Source organism: Schistocerca serialis, chromosome 2 (assembly GCF_023864345.2).
Source record: "Schistocerca serialis cubense isolate TAMUIC-IGC-003099 chromosome 2, iqSchSeri2.2, whole genome shotgun sequence".
NCBI classification, from domain to species: Eukaryota; Metazoa; Arthropoda; class Insecta; order Orthoptera; family Acrididae; genus Schistocerca; species Schistocerca serialis.
The window spans coordinates 462908737-462923715 of NC_064639.1; the positions used below are offsets into that span (position 1 = coordinate 462908737).

Here is a 14979-nt window from a genome sequence, read left to right on the forward strand (position 1 = left end):
TGACAAGCGGCGGCATATGTCAGCCCCACATTATGCCACCCGAAAACATTATGGAATCTCCACCTTGCTACACTTGCTGGACAGTGTGTGTAAGGCGTTCAGCCTGACCAGGTTGCCTCCAAACAAGCCTCCGATGATTGCCTGGTTGAAGGCATATTCAACACTCATTGGTGAAGAGAAGGAGATGCCAACCCAAAGCAATTTCCTAGTACCCTTAAGTATACTTCCAATATTTCTACCACACACAAAACCCCTAGCTGTAAATTAGATTTAACATTAACCCAAAGCAATTTCCTAATAACCTTAAGTATATAGTTGTGTGAACTGAGTCTTAGTGTGAGTGTTCACAAATGGTTCAAATGGCTCTGAGCACTATGTGACTCAACTGCTGAGGTCATTAGTCCCCTAGAACTTAGAACTAGTTACACCTAACTAACCTAAGGACATCACAAACATCCATGCCCAAGGCAGGATTCGAACCTGCGACCGTAGCGGTCCTGCGGTTCCAGACTGCAGCGCCTTTAACCGCACGGCCACTTCGGCCGGCCGAGTGTTCACAGTTTAAACAGTTTTTTATACTATATAGATTCATACAGACTCCCCTTGTGACATTGCCACACTGGCAGTAGTTTTGCCCAGATGTAACATTTTTCCACAAAACTCCACAATGTGTTGCCAGAGGTCAATTTTGGGCACAATGCTGATTCAAGAAATCAAACCCTAGAATTATATCATAGCACTCACTCACATGTGGCACAGTGTAACTTCCCAACAGATTAAACCTGTGTGCTGGACCGAGACTTGAACTTGGGACCTTTGCCTTTTGCGGGCAAGTGCTCTACCATTTGAGCTACCCAAGCACAATTTACGCTCCATCCTCACAGCTTTACTTCTGCCAGTACCTCGTCTCCTACCTTCCAAATTTCATAGAAGCTCTCCTGCAAACCTTGCAGAAAGTTCTAGCACTCCTGGAAGAAAGGACATTGTGGAGACATGGCTTTTACTACAGCCTGGGGGATGTTTCCAGAATGAAATTTTCACTCTGCAGCACAGTGTGCGCTCATATGAAACTTCCTGGCAGATTAAAACTGTGTACCGGACCAAGACTCGAACTCAAGAACTCCACTGCAGAGTGAAAATTTCATTCTGGAAACATCCCCCAGGCTGTTGTAGAAGCTATGTCTCCGCAATATCCTTTCTTCCAGGAGTGCTAGAACTTTCTGCAAGGCTCATAGGAGAGCTTCTGTGAAGTTTGGCAGGTAGGAGACAAGGTACTGGCAGAAGTAAAGTTGTGAGGATGGGGCTTGTTTTGTGCTTGGGTAGCTCAGATGGTAGAGCACTTGCCCACAAAAGGCAAAGGTCCCGAGTTCGAGTCTCAGCCCGGCACACAGTTTTAATCTGCCAGGAATTTTCATATCAGTGCACACTCTGCTTCAGAGTGAAAATTTCATTCAATGTGGCACAGTCTCTATACGTTGTCTGAACTGAACTGTACCACGGCGAAAATCTGTGTCCACTGATCCCAATGGTGTGGCATCACTATCCTTCACTGAACACAAAGTATACCTTGGTGCATTCCATAGCTTATGTTCCACCAGATCTCCCCTGGCAACCAATACATGTGCCCCTGTGTCCAACTGTAGCCCACTATTCTTCTTCACCACAATGCCTCTGATGTACAATCCAGCTCTGCATATGACTTTGTAGCTTGTAATTTTACTGAGTTTGCCCATAAGTGGACCTTGGGTTTCCTTTGGTGTTTATTGTGTGCTTCATCCTCAGTTCCCCACCCCTGAAACTACTGTTACCAAAATACTTAGCTCTGCCTCTACTCCCACTCTTCTGCTGCTGACGACATTGTTGGGCCCATCTGTACCGCACTGCATGCTGTCGTGGTTGTAAAGATGGACCTTGCCATGGACGTTGGGAGTGAAGTAGCGCATAATGCAGCCTATTGTGCACAGTTTGAGTCATAACACAACATCCTGTGGCTGCACGAAAAGCTTTATTCAACATGGTGGCGTTGCTGTCAGGGTGCCTCCAAGCCATAATCTGCAGGTAGCGGTCATCCACTGCAGTAGTAGCCCTTGGGCTGCCTGTGTGAGGCATGTTATCCACAGTTCCCATCTTTCTGTATCTTCTCCTTGTCTGAACAACATTGCTTTGGTCCATTCTGAGACGCCTTGTTGAGAGCCCTTCCTGACACAAAGTAACAATGCGGATGCAATCAAAGTGTTGTTTGACCGTCTAGGCATGGTTGAACTGCAGACAACATGAGCCATGTACCTCCTTTCTGGAGGAATGACTGGAACTGATCGGCTGTCGGACCCCCTCCGTCTAATAGGCGCTGCTCATGCATGGTTGTTTACATCGTTGGGTGGGTTTAGTGACATCTCTGAACAGTCAAAGGGACTGTGTCTGTGATAGAGTATCCACAGTCAATGTCTTTGGGAGTTCTTGTTATGGAGGTGATGCAAGGTTGAGGCTGAGGACTGTAAATTTAACAATGAGTACAGAGAAATGTAATTTAGTGTTAGAAGAGGCGGCATACCTTGGTCATATAATTAGTAAGGATGGGGTTAGGACAGACCTGAGGTTAGTTAAAGCCATACATGAATTTTATGGACCCAAACTGATGAAAGAACTGTAATCATTTGTTGGAGTCACAATTTATTACAGAAAGTTTGTAAAAAGATATGTGGATATTGACAGATCATTTATGCAATTGCTGAAGGAAGTTTCAAAATTCATTTGCTTTCAACAAATTGAAAGAAGCTTTGTCACTCAGTCCTACCTTAGTGTTTAAAAATTTTAATAAGGAATTCACTCTGTCATGCAATGCATCCACCAAGCACTTGGTGGTGTGTTGTCTCAAGAAGATGAGGGCATGGAATATCCATTGGTCAAGTCATCAAGGAAGATGAACTCAGTGCAGAAGAATTACTCAAGGATGGAAAAGGAAATGTTTAGCCTTATTTGTGGAATTACCTACTCCAAGTTCTACCTCTATGGGAAAATTTTTTTGAAGGATAATGGATCATGCAGTGTTTGAATGGTTGTTGGGGTTGAAGGATTCATTTAGTAGATTGATGTGATGGGTAGTGTGACTGAATGAATTTGGTTTTGAGATCTTTACATAAATGTGGAGAGAAACAAAAACACAGATGGATCAAGTAGAAAAGTGGTAGTACTACAAACAGGAGCTAATGAGCTTAAGGAATGGCAGACAGGACAGAAAATGGACAACGAATGTGAGCAATTTCATGAAAAATCACATTTTTGTGTGCAGGATGAGTAGTTGTGCAGAGAAACTAAGATAGGACCTTGAGTGGTGGTGCCAGCAAAGCTGAGAGATAGAGTATCACAAGTGACACACGGTCATGTGTTAGCAGGTCATGAGGGATGTAGATCTGCAAACAGGAGAGTAGTGGAGAGGTACTGGTGCAGGAATACAAGCGCAGACATGGACTAATATGTGCAGAATTACATACAGTGTCCACAGAGAGCTGATTTGTGTCAGACAAGAGTGCCACTGCAGAAGTTACCTGAAGCATTAGCACCAGTTCATTTGCTTGGGATTGATGTCTTATGCCCTTTGAATAGAACACCTGTGGGGAATTAATAAGTACTCATGATTATAGACCATTTTTTGAAATACCTGGAAATGGTTACAATGCCCAACCAACAGACAGTAACAGTGGTGCAGGCACTAGTAAACAATTGGATACTGAAGTTCGGCATACCTGAGATGATAGTGATGGATCAGGAAACCAATTGTATTTCAGATTTGTTCAAGGAGTAGTGTAAGCTGTTGTGTGTAAAAAAATTGAGAATGAGTCCTCTTCATCCTTAAGCTAACAGAAGAACAGAAAGAGGGCATAGAACTATAGGGAACATGTTGGGATATTATGTGGGTACATACCATACCAACTGGGATGTTTGTTTGAGGTATGTGATCTCAATGAACAACTTGAAGCAGCACATGAATACAGGATTGTCACCAAACGCGGTAGTATATGGTCATAAGATGCCATCACCAATCGACATGTTAAGTGCCAAGAAGGGTAAGACAGGAGAACCTGTTAAATTGTTCACAAGAAAGATATGGGAAATATGGAACAGAGTGCACAAGGCTAATACCAGGGCACTAGAAAAACAAGAAGAATCAGTCAGCTGTTCAGTAAGAATGCTGCAGTACAAGGTTGGCCACTGAGTAACGTTAGTGACTTCTTATAATCCAAATGGAAATACAAAGAAATTTTTGCAAAATAGCCATGGTCATATCAAGTTGTGGAAAGTATGTCACCAGTGAATGTTGAGATCTACCTGCTCACGAGGAAGAAAATTGTACACGCGTCATGTTTGAAATGGTTTTGTGAGAGTACAGAAGTAGGCCAAGAATTGTGAAGTTGAAACGGAAGAAAAATGTGAAGAAGGTGGTTAGGAGGAGGGAGTGAGAAGTTTTAGATGATCCAATGAGAAGTAATCCATATGGGTTAAGGCCTTGCAGATAACAGGACACTTATATTTTGAGTTTGTTCAGTATAAGTATAGCATAATGTATAGGATAGGCTGAATGAACTACAGCAGGCTAGCAGGGGACTTTTAGGGGGAGGTAAGGGTAAAGTGTATCCCTGTTCTCCGAGCGGTGACGGTCCTTGGAGAACAGTGGTTGTTATTGAATGCAGAGGACAAGAGTGGGCATGAGGCAAGGTAGAAGAGGAGTTACAGAAGTCTTACAGGGATGAAGTTACAGTTTGTCCACACTGGGTATTGAGAGAGGGTCAGAACTCCAGATCAGTGAAGACACAGCTGTGTCATGAAGTGGAAAATGGCTGCAAGAAAGATGTGATTGGTCCTGAGTTGTACTTCCAGCAGATTGAGGCCCATCGGCTGCACTGTACCTTCAAGAGAATGATAGTAGTAACCAGTTGCTACAAACAGGGGAAGCGCACTGCAGAAAAGAGACTAGAGCCAGACAAAAGCAGATTCCTAATAAATGAGTCATAATGCATGCTCTATGTCTACCTGTCACAATGCCACGAATAATCCATCTGAGCATTTTGCAGCATTGACTGTAATGGCCAGAGGAACCTATAGCAGTATTACCAGCTGAAAATCTACTACATTGATCTGGACTTTAGGACCCAGGGTAATTCAGTCTGTACACAAACTGAGAGGGAAAAATCCCTGTGGAGATGCTGAGGCAGCATGTTGACGAGTACAGGAAAAACCACTATCAGAGAGAAACAATCTGACCATTGTCGTAGTAAGTACTGCAGTGTCACATGCTCTGTCAAGCACAGTCCTTGTTTACATCTACAAAAAGCAAAACACAAGAAGAAGTTTGGACCCAGCCACTTTTCAAAACACAGTGTATTCGATTCCCAGAGACTAAAACGTAGTAGAATCAACTATATCTGTAAGTTAAGTTAAGCTGAAAAGGAACTAGTGGAGCTTTGAATAAGTAGTGCATGAGGAAAGATAGCGGTATATGCAATCTTGAGAAAAGACTGGACTAAAGATGACTGAGCCAGCTGCCAGTGCATATATGTAATATAGTAGACCTGAGGGACTGGGTCTTGTTAAAGAGGAGTGCAAAGCAGCACACGGACCACACTGGGTCAGAAATACGCAAAAAAGGAAGTGATTTTCAATAGCACCAGGTGCAGGCAAATATGGGTGTTACGTCTTACAAAATATGACACAGCCATTGCTACATTACATTATGAGGCAAGCCGGCCAGGCAAGGTATGGAAACAGTTGACATAACAGTACTTATGTAGAAGAGGACGGAAGTCTTTTCACACCAGCATCTGCCAAAATGTTTAGTACACATGTTGCAAAGGATAACAAAGCCCAAGCAAGCACAGCTCGGTAACATATAAATACCTAGCTATTTTCCATTAAAGTCACTTCTGTTAGTATTGCAGCTTTATCACCATAGGACTTTGTGACTTGGGCACCATCCAAAAATGCCGTTCGTGAAACATAGTTTAACTCTGCATCAGCACAGTCCACCATGAAAACACAGGACCAGGAGCTGCCACCACATAGGGCCAGCATCAGCTGGGGCAGCAGGTCACTGCCATTACTTCCCCTGCCTGCCGCCTTCTGCACAGTTCAGATTGCATGAGCCACGTCACAACACATGTGGCCACAACTAACCAAGACCATCCGGATCCTGAGTCACCCAACTATCATCACTGCGGGGTGACAATACACAGGAGGCTATTGGATGCCTCAGCCACGCTGCTGCTTCCTGTATCGAGAAAGATGGAGAACCATAATAGAGCAATTTAGGATTTCAGGCTGTGACTGGTGTCACAAGGCATCCTCCCTAACCCCAAAGCGACCAGATATTACAAATCTTTTGAGACCGTAACTTTTATACAACATAACTAAGGAATTTATAGAAGATGTAGCAAAATTTTGTCAACTTCATCAGACTAGCCTCTCACCCCCTTAGCCGCATTTGAAATATACTACCATGTGCCTCCATCTATGCACCCCTTTGATGGAGTGTTACAGTCTCTCATAACCTATGAGGCCTGACTGTCACACTAGACAACTACCCTCAGCAACCCCAATGCTGTCGTTCCTGACTGTAGTATTCCATCTCCGTACTCATGCACTGCCAACATGCCAGTGTAGCCACTACCCAGCTAGTAATATCTTGAAATGCCTCATACTGTCTTGCCAGCTTAGTACACTGTTGCACCACTTAGTGTCATTTCCAGGCCACCACATAACCAAGTCAGTCTACTGCTTGAACTGGCCATATATTTCCATTGTTATTAACTAAAATAAGCCAACTGAGACCTTGAAAGTAATTATAATATTATTTCTAAAGACAATGAAATTACAAAACTTTGTGCAGTTAGTGCAGTTTTTTACTAACTGCAGACATTTTTTAGTAAATAAATTACTCTCCATTAGAAAATACCATCTCTTACTAAATGCCCCCTGTCCAAGGGAGCACTTTTCTTTAGTTAAAAATAGAAATCATTTAAATAATTCAATCACTGCATTTGAATTCTTGTAATCAGTCAAACTGCTCCTACATAAGGGGGAGGGAATGTGCATAGTGGGTCAACAGATTAAATGGAAACTTTATTTTTCAAACAAAATTTTTACTTTTTCAATTTTTGTTCTCTGCAAAGAGTAATTGCATTTTACTGAAGAGTCATGACCATGCTTGGCTGGTACTGTACTACCACATGACTCCAGAGTACCCTCAAGTAACCAAATGGTTACGTGGGGGCCATAGGATGGACTGGTAAGAGTGAGCTGGGACAGACCTCAATGTCTCTTAGTTGCCAGCCTTCAACCCATTCAGGCATGCCTTCCCATCCCTCTCTTGCACAACATCTCCCTCAATCTGTTGGTGGCCTCTCTGGCACCATAGTTTGTTTCCTCTAGTCGTACATTTTCTGAATAAACCTGGCACAACAGTCAGTTTCTAAAACTGCATTACTGTTCTCATTCACAAATTTTGTGCACTGCCAGATTCCTACTTCCTGCAGTAGCCTTACGCTCATCCAGTCCTGGATACACTACTACCATTAATTTAACAAATTAGTGTGAGAGGTAAATCTAAAATAGGTATATATAACCACACTGAACAAAATGTTACTTCCTCCAAATAGAAATAATCATAACATGTAACACTGCCTCTGACTTTGATAATGGCTTCAATTCTGTGAGCATGAGAGTACAATAGTTTCTTCAGTTATGACAAATCCGACTAAAACCACACTTTGGTAATTGGATGCCATGCAGCTAGTAAACTTACTGTTACATTCACCTACTGTTCCAAATAGTTCCTGAAGTTTTCTATGGGATTACAATCAGGTGATTTAGTGAGTCAGTCGAGATGTGATAGAGTGCCAGAGTGTTTGTTGAACTATGAAAGTAAGTATGCAGCCCTGATAACATGCTTGTTTTTATCTTAGAAGATAGAAATGTCCATAGGATACTCATCGTGGGCTACACTTGATCACCAAGAATGATGAAAAAAATATCCTGGCTCGTGTTCTTGGTAACCTGAATGAGTGGGCTCGAGTGCTGTTATGAAGAACACACCAAAAACATCTCAGGACCTTACCTGGGTTGAATTATGCTCTAGATACACTGCAGATTAAATATTTTGTTTGGTGATTGGCATACTCAGTGTTTCGCACCATTTGAAAACGAGCAAACTCATAATTTATCAGACCACACTACATGGGCCCATTCAGCATTTGTCTAGTTTCAATGATCTTTGTGCACTAAAAACATGCAGCTTTATGTACCACAGTCACAAGTGGTCTTTTGCCAGATATCTGGCACCAAATGTCCACTAATTGCAGTTCCCTTTAAAATGTACACTCAGAAAGTGGTTGAGATATATCAACATTCACTAACAGCAGAAACGCCTGTCAGGTTTGAAACCAACATCACTGATACAGCATGGCACTTGTCTCCAGTTGGTTATGATCTTTTTACAGTTACTCTTCTTATGCCATGATACATCACTGTGAATGGTACATCATTCCTTGTAAATATGTCGAACAGTCTGCATTAACACACCACACTCAAATATTATGGTATCAGAGATGGCTGTAGCTTAAATTAACAAACACTTTACAGTTAGAGTATTTATTGGCCATCAAACATAAATACAACTTAAATCATGGATCCTTGGATCTGGGAAAAATTAAAATCAGCAAGAAAATAAATGAAGTGGAAGGAATGGAAACTTGAAATTCCTGAAGTTCAGCATCTACACAGTATGGAATTAGTGACACTTGATAGTAATGAGAGCAAGTACAAAGTGTACAATATGACACAGAGTACAGCAGCACAGATATACAGCAGAAATGTTTCAAAATTTATCACCTACAGTTGAGTACTGCTGACAAAGTCCCTTAGTAGTACAGTAAAACATGATGACAAATTCAGCAGAGTCCAGTGAAGCAGAGAGATATTGTGCTCAGAGTCCAACAGGAGTGGTGGTAAAAAAGAAAGCTGCTTACTGTAGTAGGCAATGATCTACTTGAGAAAGTTGCCCTAAAAGAACTTCTGCCCACTCTGCAGTCAGTTATATTGCCAGTTTTATAGTTTCCCAGGTGGTTGTCCTGTGTGGCTGGTGGTCATGTGGCATAGTTACCACTGCTTGTGGTAGACTTGCTAATCCTACAATGGACATTGTCTCTGCCTTTGATATGTCTTTCATCTATCAGTGGCAAAGATGTAAGAGAGAGATCTTGCTGGTAACTGGTCCACTCCGAGCTGTTGGAGATGGTGATCACATGTGTGTGAGGTGTGCTTGCCTGCGTAAATGTGCAGAAGGCTTTGGCCAAAAGCTACATGTGTAACAATATTTTATTGTGCCTGTCTGTATGTGTCATCTTTATGGTGAGTAGAAATCTATCCTTTTCCTAATATTGTTGATACTTGGAGGAAACGTGACTTACACTGTTTAACACTCAGACGTGGTGCAGCACAGGGAGGAGTGAGGTATTCAGCCACAGGAATCTTTGAATGCCTACCCAGTAATGTAAAGAATTTTGTGGGTACTGAAATTAACTTCAAATACAGTCCACAATCATAAATGTTTGACAACTCTTTCTACTCCACAGCAAAATTTCTGAATGTGTGCAGTAGCATGCTGTATTGTGTGTGTGTGTGTGTGTGTGTGTGTGTGTGTGTGTGTGTGTGTCTGGGCACATGCATGCGTGCTTGTGCGCAATGTGTCGTAAGCAAGGGGGTAATGTGTTGTAACAGAGAAGGGGCTTGGGGGCAGAGAGAGAGAGAGAGAGAGAGAGAGAGAGAGAGAGAGAGAGAGAGAGAGACTGAACACAATGAGGTATAAATCACTATTTGCAAGTATGTATTTTTTTTTTTAAATCTTAAATATCAGCAATCATGTAAATGTGCAGCATTCTGCCACATTTCTCACTGAAAAAGTATTCTGTGATAATAACACAGACTCATTTCACATCATAGCAAGAAGTCACAACAGATCCATGGATCATGTAAATAACTAACTAACCAATAAATCAGGGAACTTCGTCCATGGGATGGTTATAGGTACATCCAAAGATGATAGCCCCTCTCTGCACTTCTGTCACCTCTTTACACCGACCTACCATATTGCATTAATTCCATACAGCCCACTGGCACATGTAAGGGGTGTTCAAATAAAAAAATACGGAACAACAATGTGGACATAACTGAAGTCCTTATTCAAAAGTAACCATCAGAGGTCTGAGCACAACTACCCTACTGTTTCATGAGCCAAGGGATCCCCTATTCCCAGAATTGCTGTGGCTGTGACAGGGGTCAGTCCACTATGTCCTTCAGTTCACTGTGTAACTCTGATATGTTTTTTAGCAGACCAGATATGCGGAAGTCACAGGGTGACAGGTCCGAGCTGTAGCGTGGACGCTCAAGCTGTTCCCATTACAACTTGGCCATTACACTTTGTGTGACATGGGAGATGTGTGGGTGCACATCATAATGGAGCACAATCACTCCCTCTGTGAGCAGCCCAGGCCATTTGTTCTTCATGGACTTACATAGACTATGGAGTGTTTCACAGTACACTTCCCTGTTACAGTTTTTTCATGCTCAATGAGTTTGATGAGTAAAGGGAGGCACTTCAACTCAGATGAAGGAAGGAAGATTGGATTTAAAATCAGGTTGACGTAGAGGTAATTAGAGACAAAGCAAAAGCTCAGATTGTGTCAAGGATGGGTACGAAACTGGCATTGCTCTTTCCGAGGAACCATCCTAGCATTTGCCTGGAGCGATTTAGGGAAATCAAGGAAAACCTAAATCTGGGTGGTCAAACATGGGTTTGAACCACTGTCCTTACAAATGTGAATCCAGAGTGCTGACCACTGTGCCACTTCGCTCATTAGATGATGAAATGAAGGAAACAGTGGAGGACTGGCTCCTGTCACAGCCACAGGAATTCTGGGAATAGGGAAACCTTTGGCTTGTGAAACAGTGGAAAAGTTTTGCTCAGATCCCTGATGATTACTTTTGAATAAAGACTTCAATTATAGCCACAGTGTTGTTTAGTACCTTTTCATTTGAACACTTCTCATTTGTATCACTTACTGTCTTGAATTACATCAGCCATCTACAGGGCACCAAAGTGACTAGTGTGCTCTTTTAAGTGGATCATTAATATTTTGTACAGTGAGGTTCTATACACTCACACTATTCACTTAATAAACACTAAAATTACAAATTAGTGCCACATTTTACCTTTCAGCAAGTAGCAGCATAGACACTGTTCCCTCTCGTAGATCAAAAATGGCTGGCGTATTCCAATTCTTTGTACTGTAAATATGGCACTGTGTGGGTGTGATCACTACTAAATGGTTATATCCAAAAGATAATCTTATCACTCGATCTGGAAATTCAAGTTTTTCCCAAGTATCATCACTCACATTATGAACTGAAATTGATTTACGATCAGTGACCGTTGCTTCATAATTCTTCCATTCCAACCTCCTTTAAGGGAAAAAAAGGAAGATGCATAAATAAAGAAACAAGATTAAAATGAGTGATTTTAAACAGCTTTTGCACAAAAATAACTTACTCAGTACATACCTCTCAACAGTGTGAGCAAATATTACATGCCCGTTTCCACAGGCACCTGCAATGTGGGTTCCATCACTTGACCAAGATATATTAAATAGGCTTCCAGTTCTGACCTTCTCCAAAGAATAGGACCACTACAATCAAGCAGATAATAACATAAATACAGTTTTTATAGAGTAAAAATAGCCAGTAGGGAAGTAAAAATTAAAAACAACCTTACAATCCACCATCTATCTATAGCGTGTCGTCATCTTTTGCTGGATACACATAAATGAAGTAATAGTTCCTCTCAGCCCAGTAACAGAAAAAACATGACTTGCTTCTTGCTTCCATTACAAAAACTTGTATAAATATTCTAGTTACCGACAAACAATGGAAAGTCCAATATGTAATAATAATATTCTAACAGTAATAAACTGCTACTCACCGCAAGAGGAGGTGCGGGTCACAGACAGACACAGTGAAAAGGCTGGTAAATATTTAAGCTATCAGACAAAAAAGTCCTTCTTCAGAAATAGAAAACACACACACACACACACACACACACACACACACACAAGACCAACTCACACACACACAATACTAAAAGTAATTATTTGTTCATATTGATTATAACTGAACAATAACTTCGTCAAATATGATAATCTTTTTCCAGCTCTTTAAGTAATTTGTATTCATACTATCTGTTGTACATTTATATTGTAAATGAGGAAAAATAAATAAAACTGGAAGAAATTAGAATTGCATATTTTTGTAGAACAAACATTAATACACTAACATTGCTTTGGCAAGTGAAACCGAAGACAACCAACTTATTTGCCTGTGGTTTTTCTCTCTTTTTTTGCGCAAAAAGTTTCTTTCTGGTTGATACTACATTTTTCCTGCACCACCACGAGATAATAGGCTATTATTACAAAAGATGCAGTTGTGCTTATCTACAATAGTTGCCTCTTTATCCACTGTCCTGGAAGCACAAGAGGAAATTGGTTGCAAGGATTTTTTTGAAGGAGACTATGGGCTTCTATAGAGATGTGACTGCAACAAAATCAGTCACCAGCATATACATCCATTTACAGTTAGTAAGGTAAAACAGATAATCAAAACATTAAAAATCAAAAAGTCTTCTGTATTTTACCCTATTGCTAGAAATACACAAAAAATTATCACAAACTTAGATGTGCAATTTGTCATATAACATAAAACACTGGAAAAATGATGTATAATTCTACATCCACAGTTCTGACTAATGATGTTCATATACAAATAAAATTGATACAAAAATGTAGCAAATAGAAAAGCACAACTGTTGGGCAAGTTTGTTATGTATTTTGCATGTGGTGAGTCAGTTCAAGAGACAATGCATGTCTTCAAGGTTGGACAATGGCCACATTACCTTCATAAGAGAAGGTCTTTGTGAGGCGTTTGTGCTTGCTCCACTGGTCAACACCCCAGGTCAAAGAAGCATATTAGTTCTGGAGCAAGAGCCACAATTGATAATGTTGATAGAAATGGAAAAAAATAAATGAACAATTTAAATGTATTCATTCCCTGACCATGCTTACAACTATCAAACTGACATTTGTAGTCCTATCATATAGTGGAGATGCTGAGTCACAGATAGACACAACAAAAAGATTGTCACACTATAAGCTTTTAACCAACCAAGACTTTGTTGAAAATAGCTGATAGACACACACACACATGACTGCAGCCTCTGCCAGCTGAAGCCACACAGCGAGCAATAGCAGCAGTGAATGATGGAAGTGGCAACTGGGTGGGGATAAGGAGGAGGTGGGGCAGTGAGGGGGAGGGGTAGCAGGATAATGGTGGGAGACAGTGAAGTGCTGCTGAGGAGTGCACAAGGACGAAGTGAAGAGAGGGTAGGGCAGCCAGGTGCAATCGATAGGTTAGACAGAGGTGGGGAGAGCGGATTGGGGGGAGGGAGTAGCAGAAAAGGAGAGAAGAAAAAAGACTGTGTCATGGTGGAATGATGGCTGTATAGTGCTGGAATGGGAACAGGGAAGGAGCTAGGTGGGTGAGGACAGTGGCTAATGAAGGTTGAGGCCAAGAGGGTTATGGTAACGTAGGATATGTTGAAGGGAAAGCTGGTATTGGCAGCAAGGATCCAGATGGCACACGTTATGAAACACTCACTGAAGTGAAGAATGTCATGTTGGGCGGCATGCCCAGGAACAGGGTGGTCCAGTTGTTTTTTGGCCACAGTTTGTCAGTGGTCATTCATGCAGACAGACAGCTCGCTGGTTGTCATGCCCATGTAGAATGCAGCACAGTGGTTGCAGCTTAGCCTGTAGATCCCCTGATTGGTCTCACAGGTAGCCCTGCCTTTGACAGGATAGCTGATGTTTGTGATTGGACAGGACCAGGTGGTGGTGGGAGGATGTATGGGACAGGACTTGCATATAGGTCTATTACAGGGATATGAAACATGATGTAAGGGTTTGGGAGCAGGGGCCTTGTAGGGATGGACAAATAAATTGTGTAGGTTCAGTGGATGGTGGATTATCACTGTGGGAGGCGTAGGAAGGATATTGGGCAGGTCATTTCTCATTTCAGGGCACGATGACAGGTAGTCAAAAACGTGGCAGGGAACATAGTTCAGTTCCTCCAGTCCTGTGTGGTACTGAGTTATGAGGGAATGCTCCTCTGTAGCTGGATGGTGAGACTTTGGGAGATTATGGGACACTGGAAAGATAAAGCATGGGAGATTTGCTTTTGTATGAAGTTAGGAGGATAACTACGGTCTGTAAAGGCCTCAGTGAGACCCTCAGTTTATTTTGAGAGGAACCACTTGTTACTACAGAGGTGACGACCATGGGTGGCTAGGCTGTATAGAAGGGACTTCTTGGTATGGAATCGGTGGCAGCTGTCAAAGTGGAGGCATTGCTTGTGGTTAGTAGGTTTGATATGGACAGAGGTACTGATGTAGCCATCTTTGAGGTGGAGGCCAATCTAGGAATGTGGCTTGTTGGGTTGAGTACAACCAGCTGAAGCAAATGGGGGAGAAGTTGTTCAGGTTCTGGAGGAATATGGATAGGGTGTCCTCACCTTTGAACAGGATAACAAAGATGTTATCAATGAATCTGAACCAGGTGAGTGATTTAGCATTCTGTGTTTAGGAAGGATCCCTCTAGATGACCCATGAATAGGTTGGCACAGCATGGTGCCATGTGGATGCCCACAGCTGTACCCCAGATTTGGTTGTAGGTAATGCCTTCAAAGGAGAAGTAATTGTGAGTAAGGATATAGTTGGTCATGGATGTTAGTGTAAAGGGCATGGTGGCATCAACAGTGACGAGCAGGGCAGAGGGTGGTAAAGGGACAGGAACTGTGGAGTGTCAGTGGATGAAATGGTTGGTATCT

General features: G+C 41.9%; 1 protein-coding gene across 2 annotated transcripts in view; it reads right to left on the reverse strand.

Moving 5' to 3' along the window:
* Nucleotides 1-14979, reverse strand: part of LOC126457365 (intraflagellar transport protein 80 homolog) — a 461822-nt gene that overhangs the window by 247499 nt on the left and 199344 nt on the right. For both annotated transcript variants that reach the window (XM_050093607.1, XM_050093608.1), the window contains exons 7-8: nucleotides 11608-11732; nucleotides 11260-11508 (exon numbers count right to left, since the gene is read on the reverse strand). In XM_050093607.1, the coding sequence (XP_049949564.1) occupies nucleotides 11260-11508; nucleotides 11608-11732 (374 nt within the window). The remainder of the gene's footprint in view (nucleotides 1-11259; nucleotides 11509-11607; nucleotides 11733-14979) is intronic.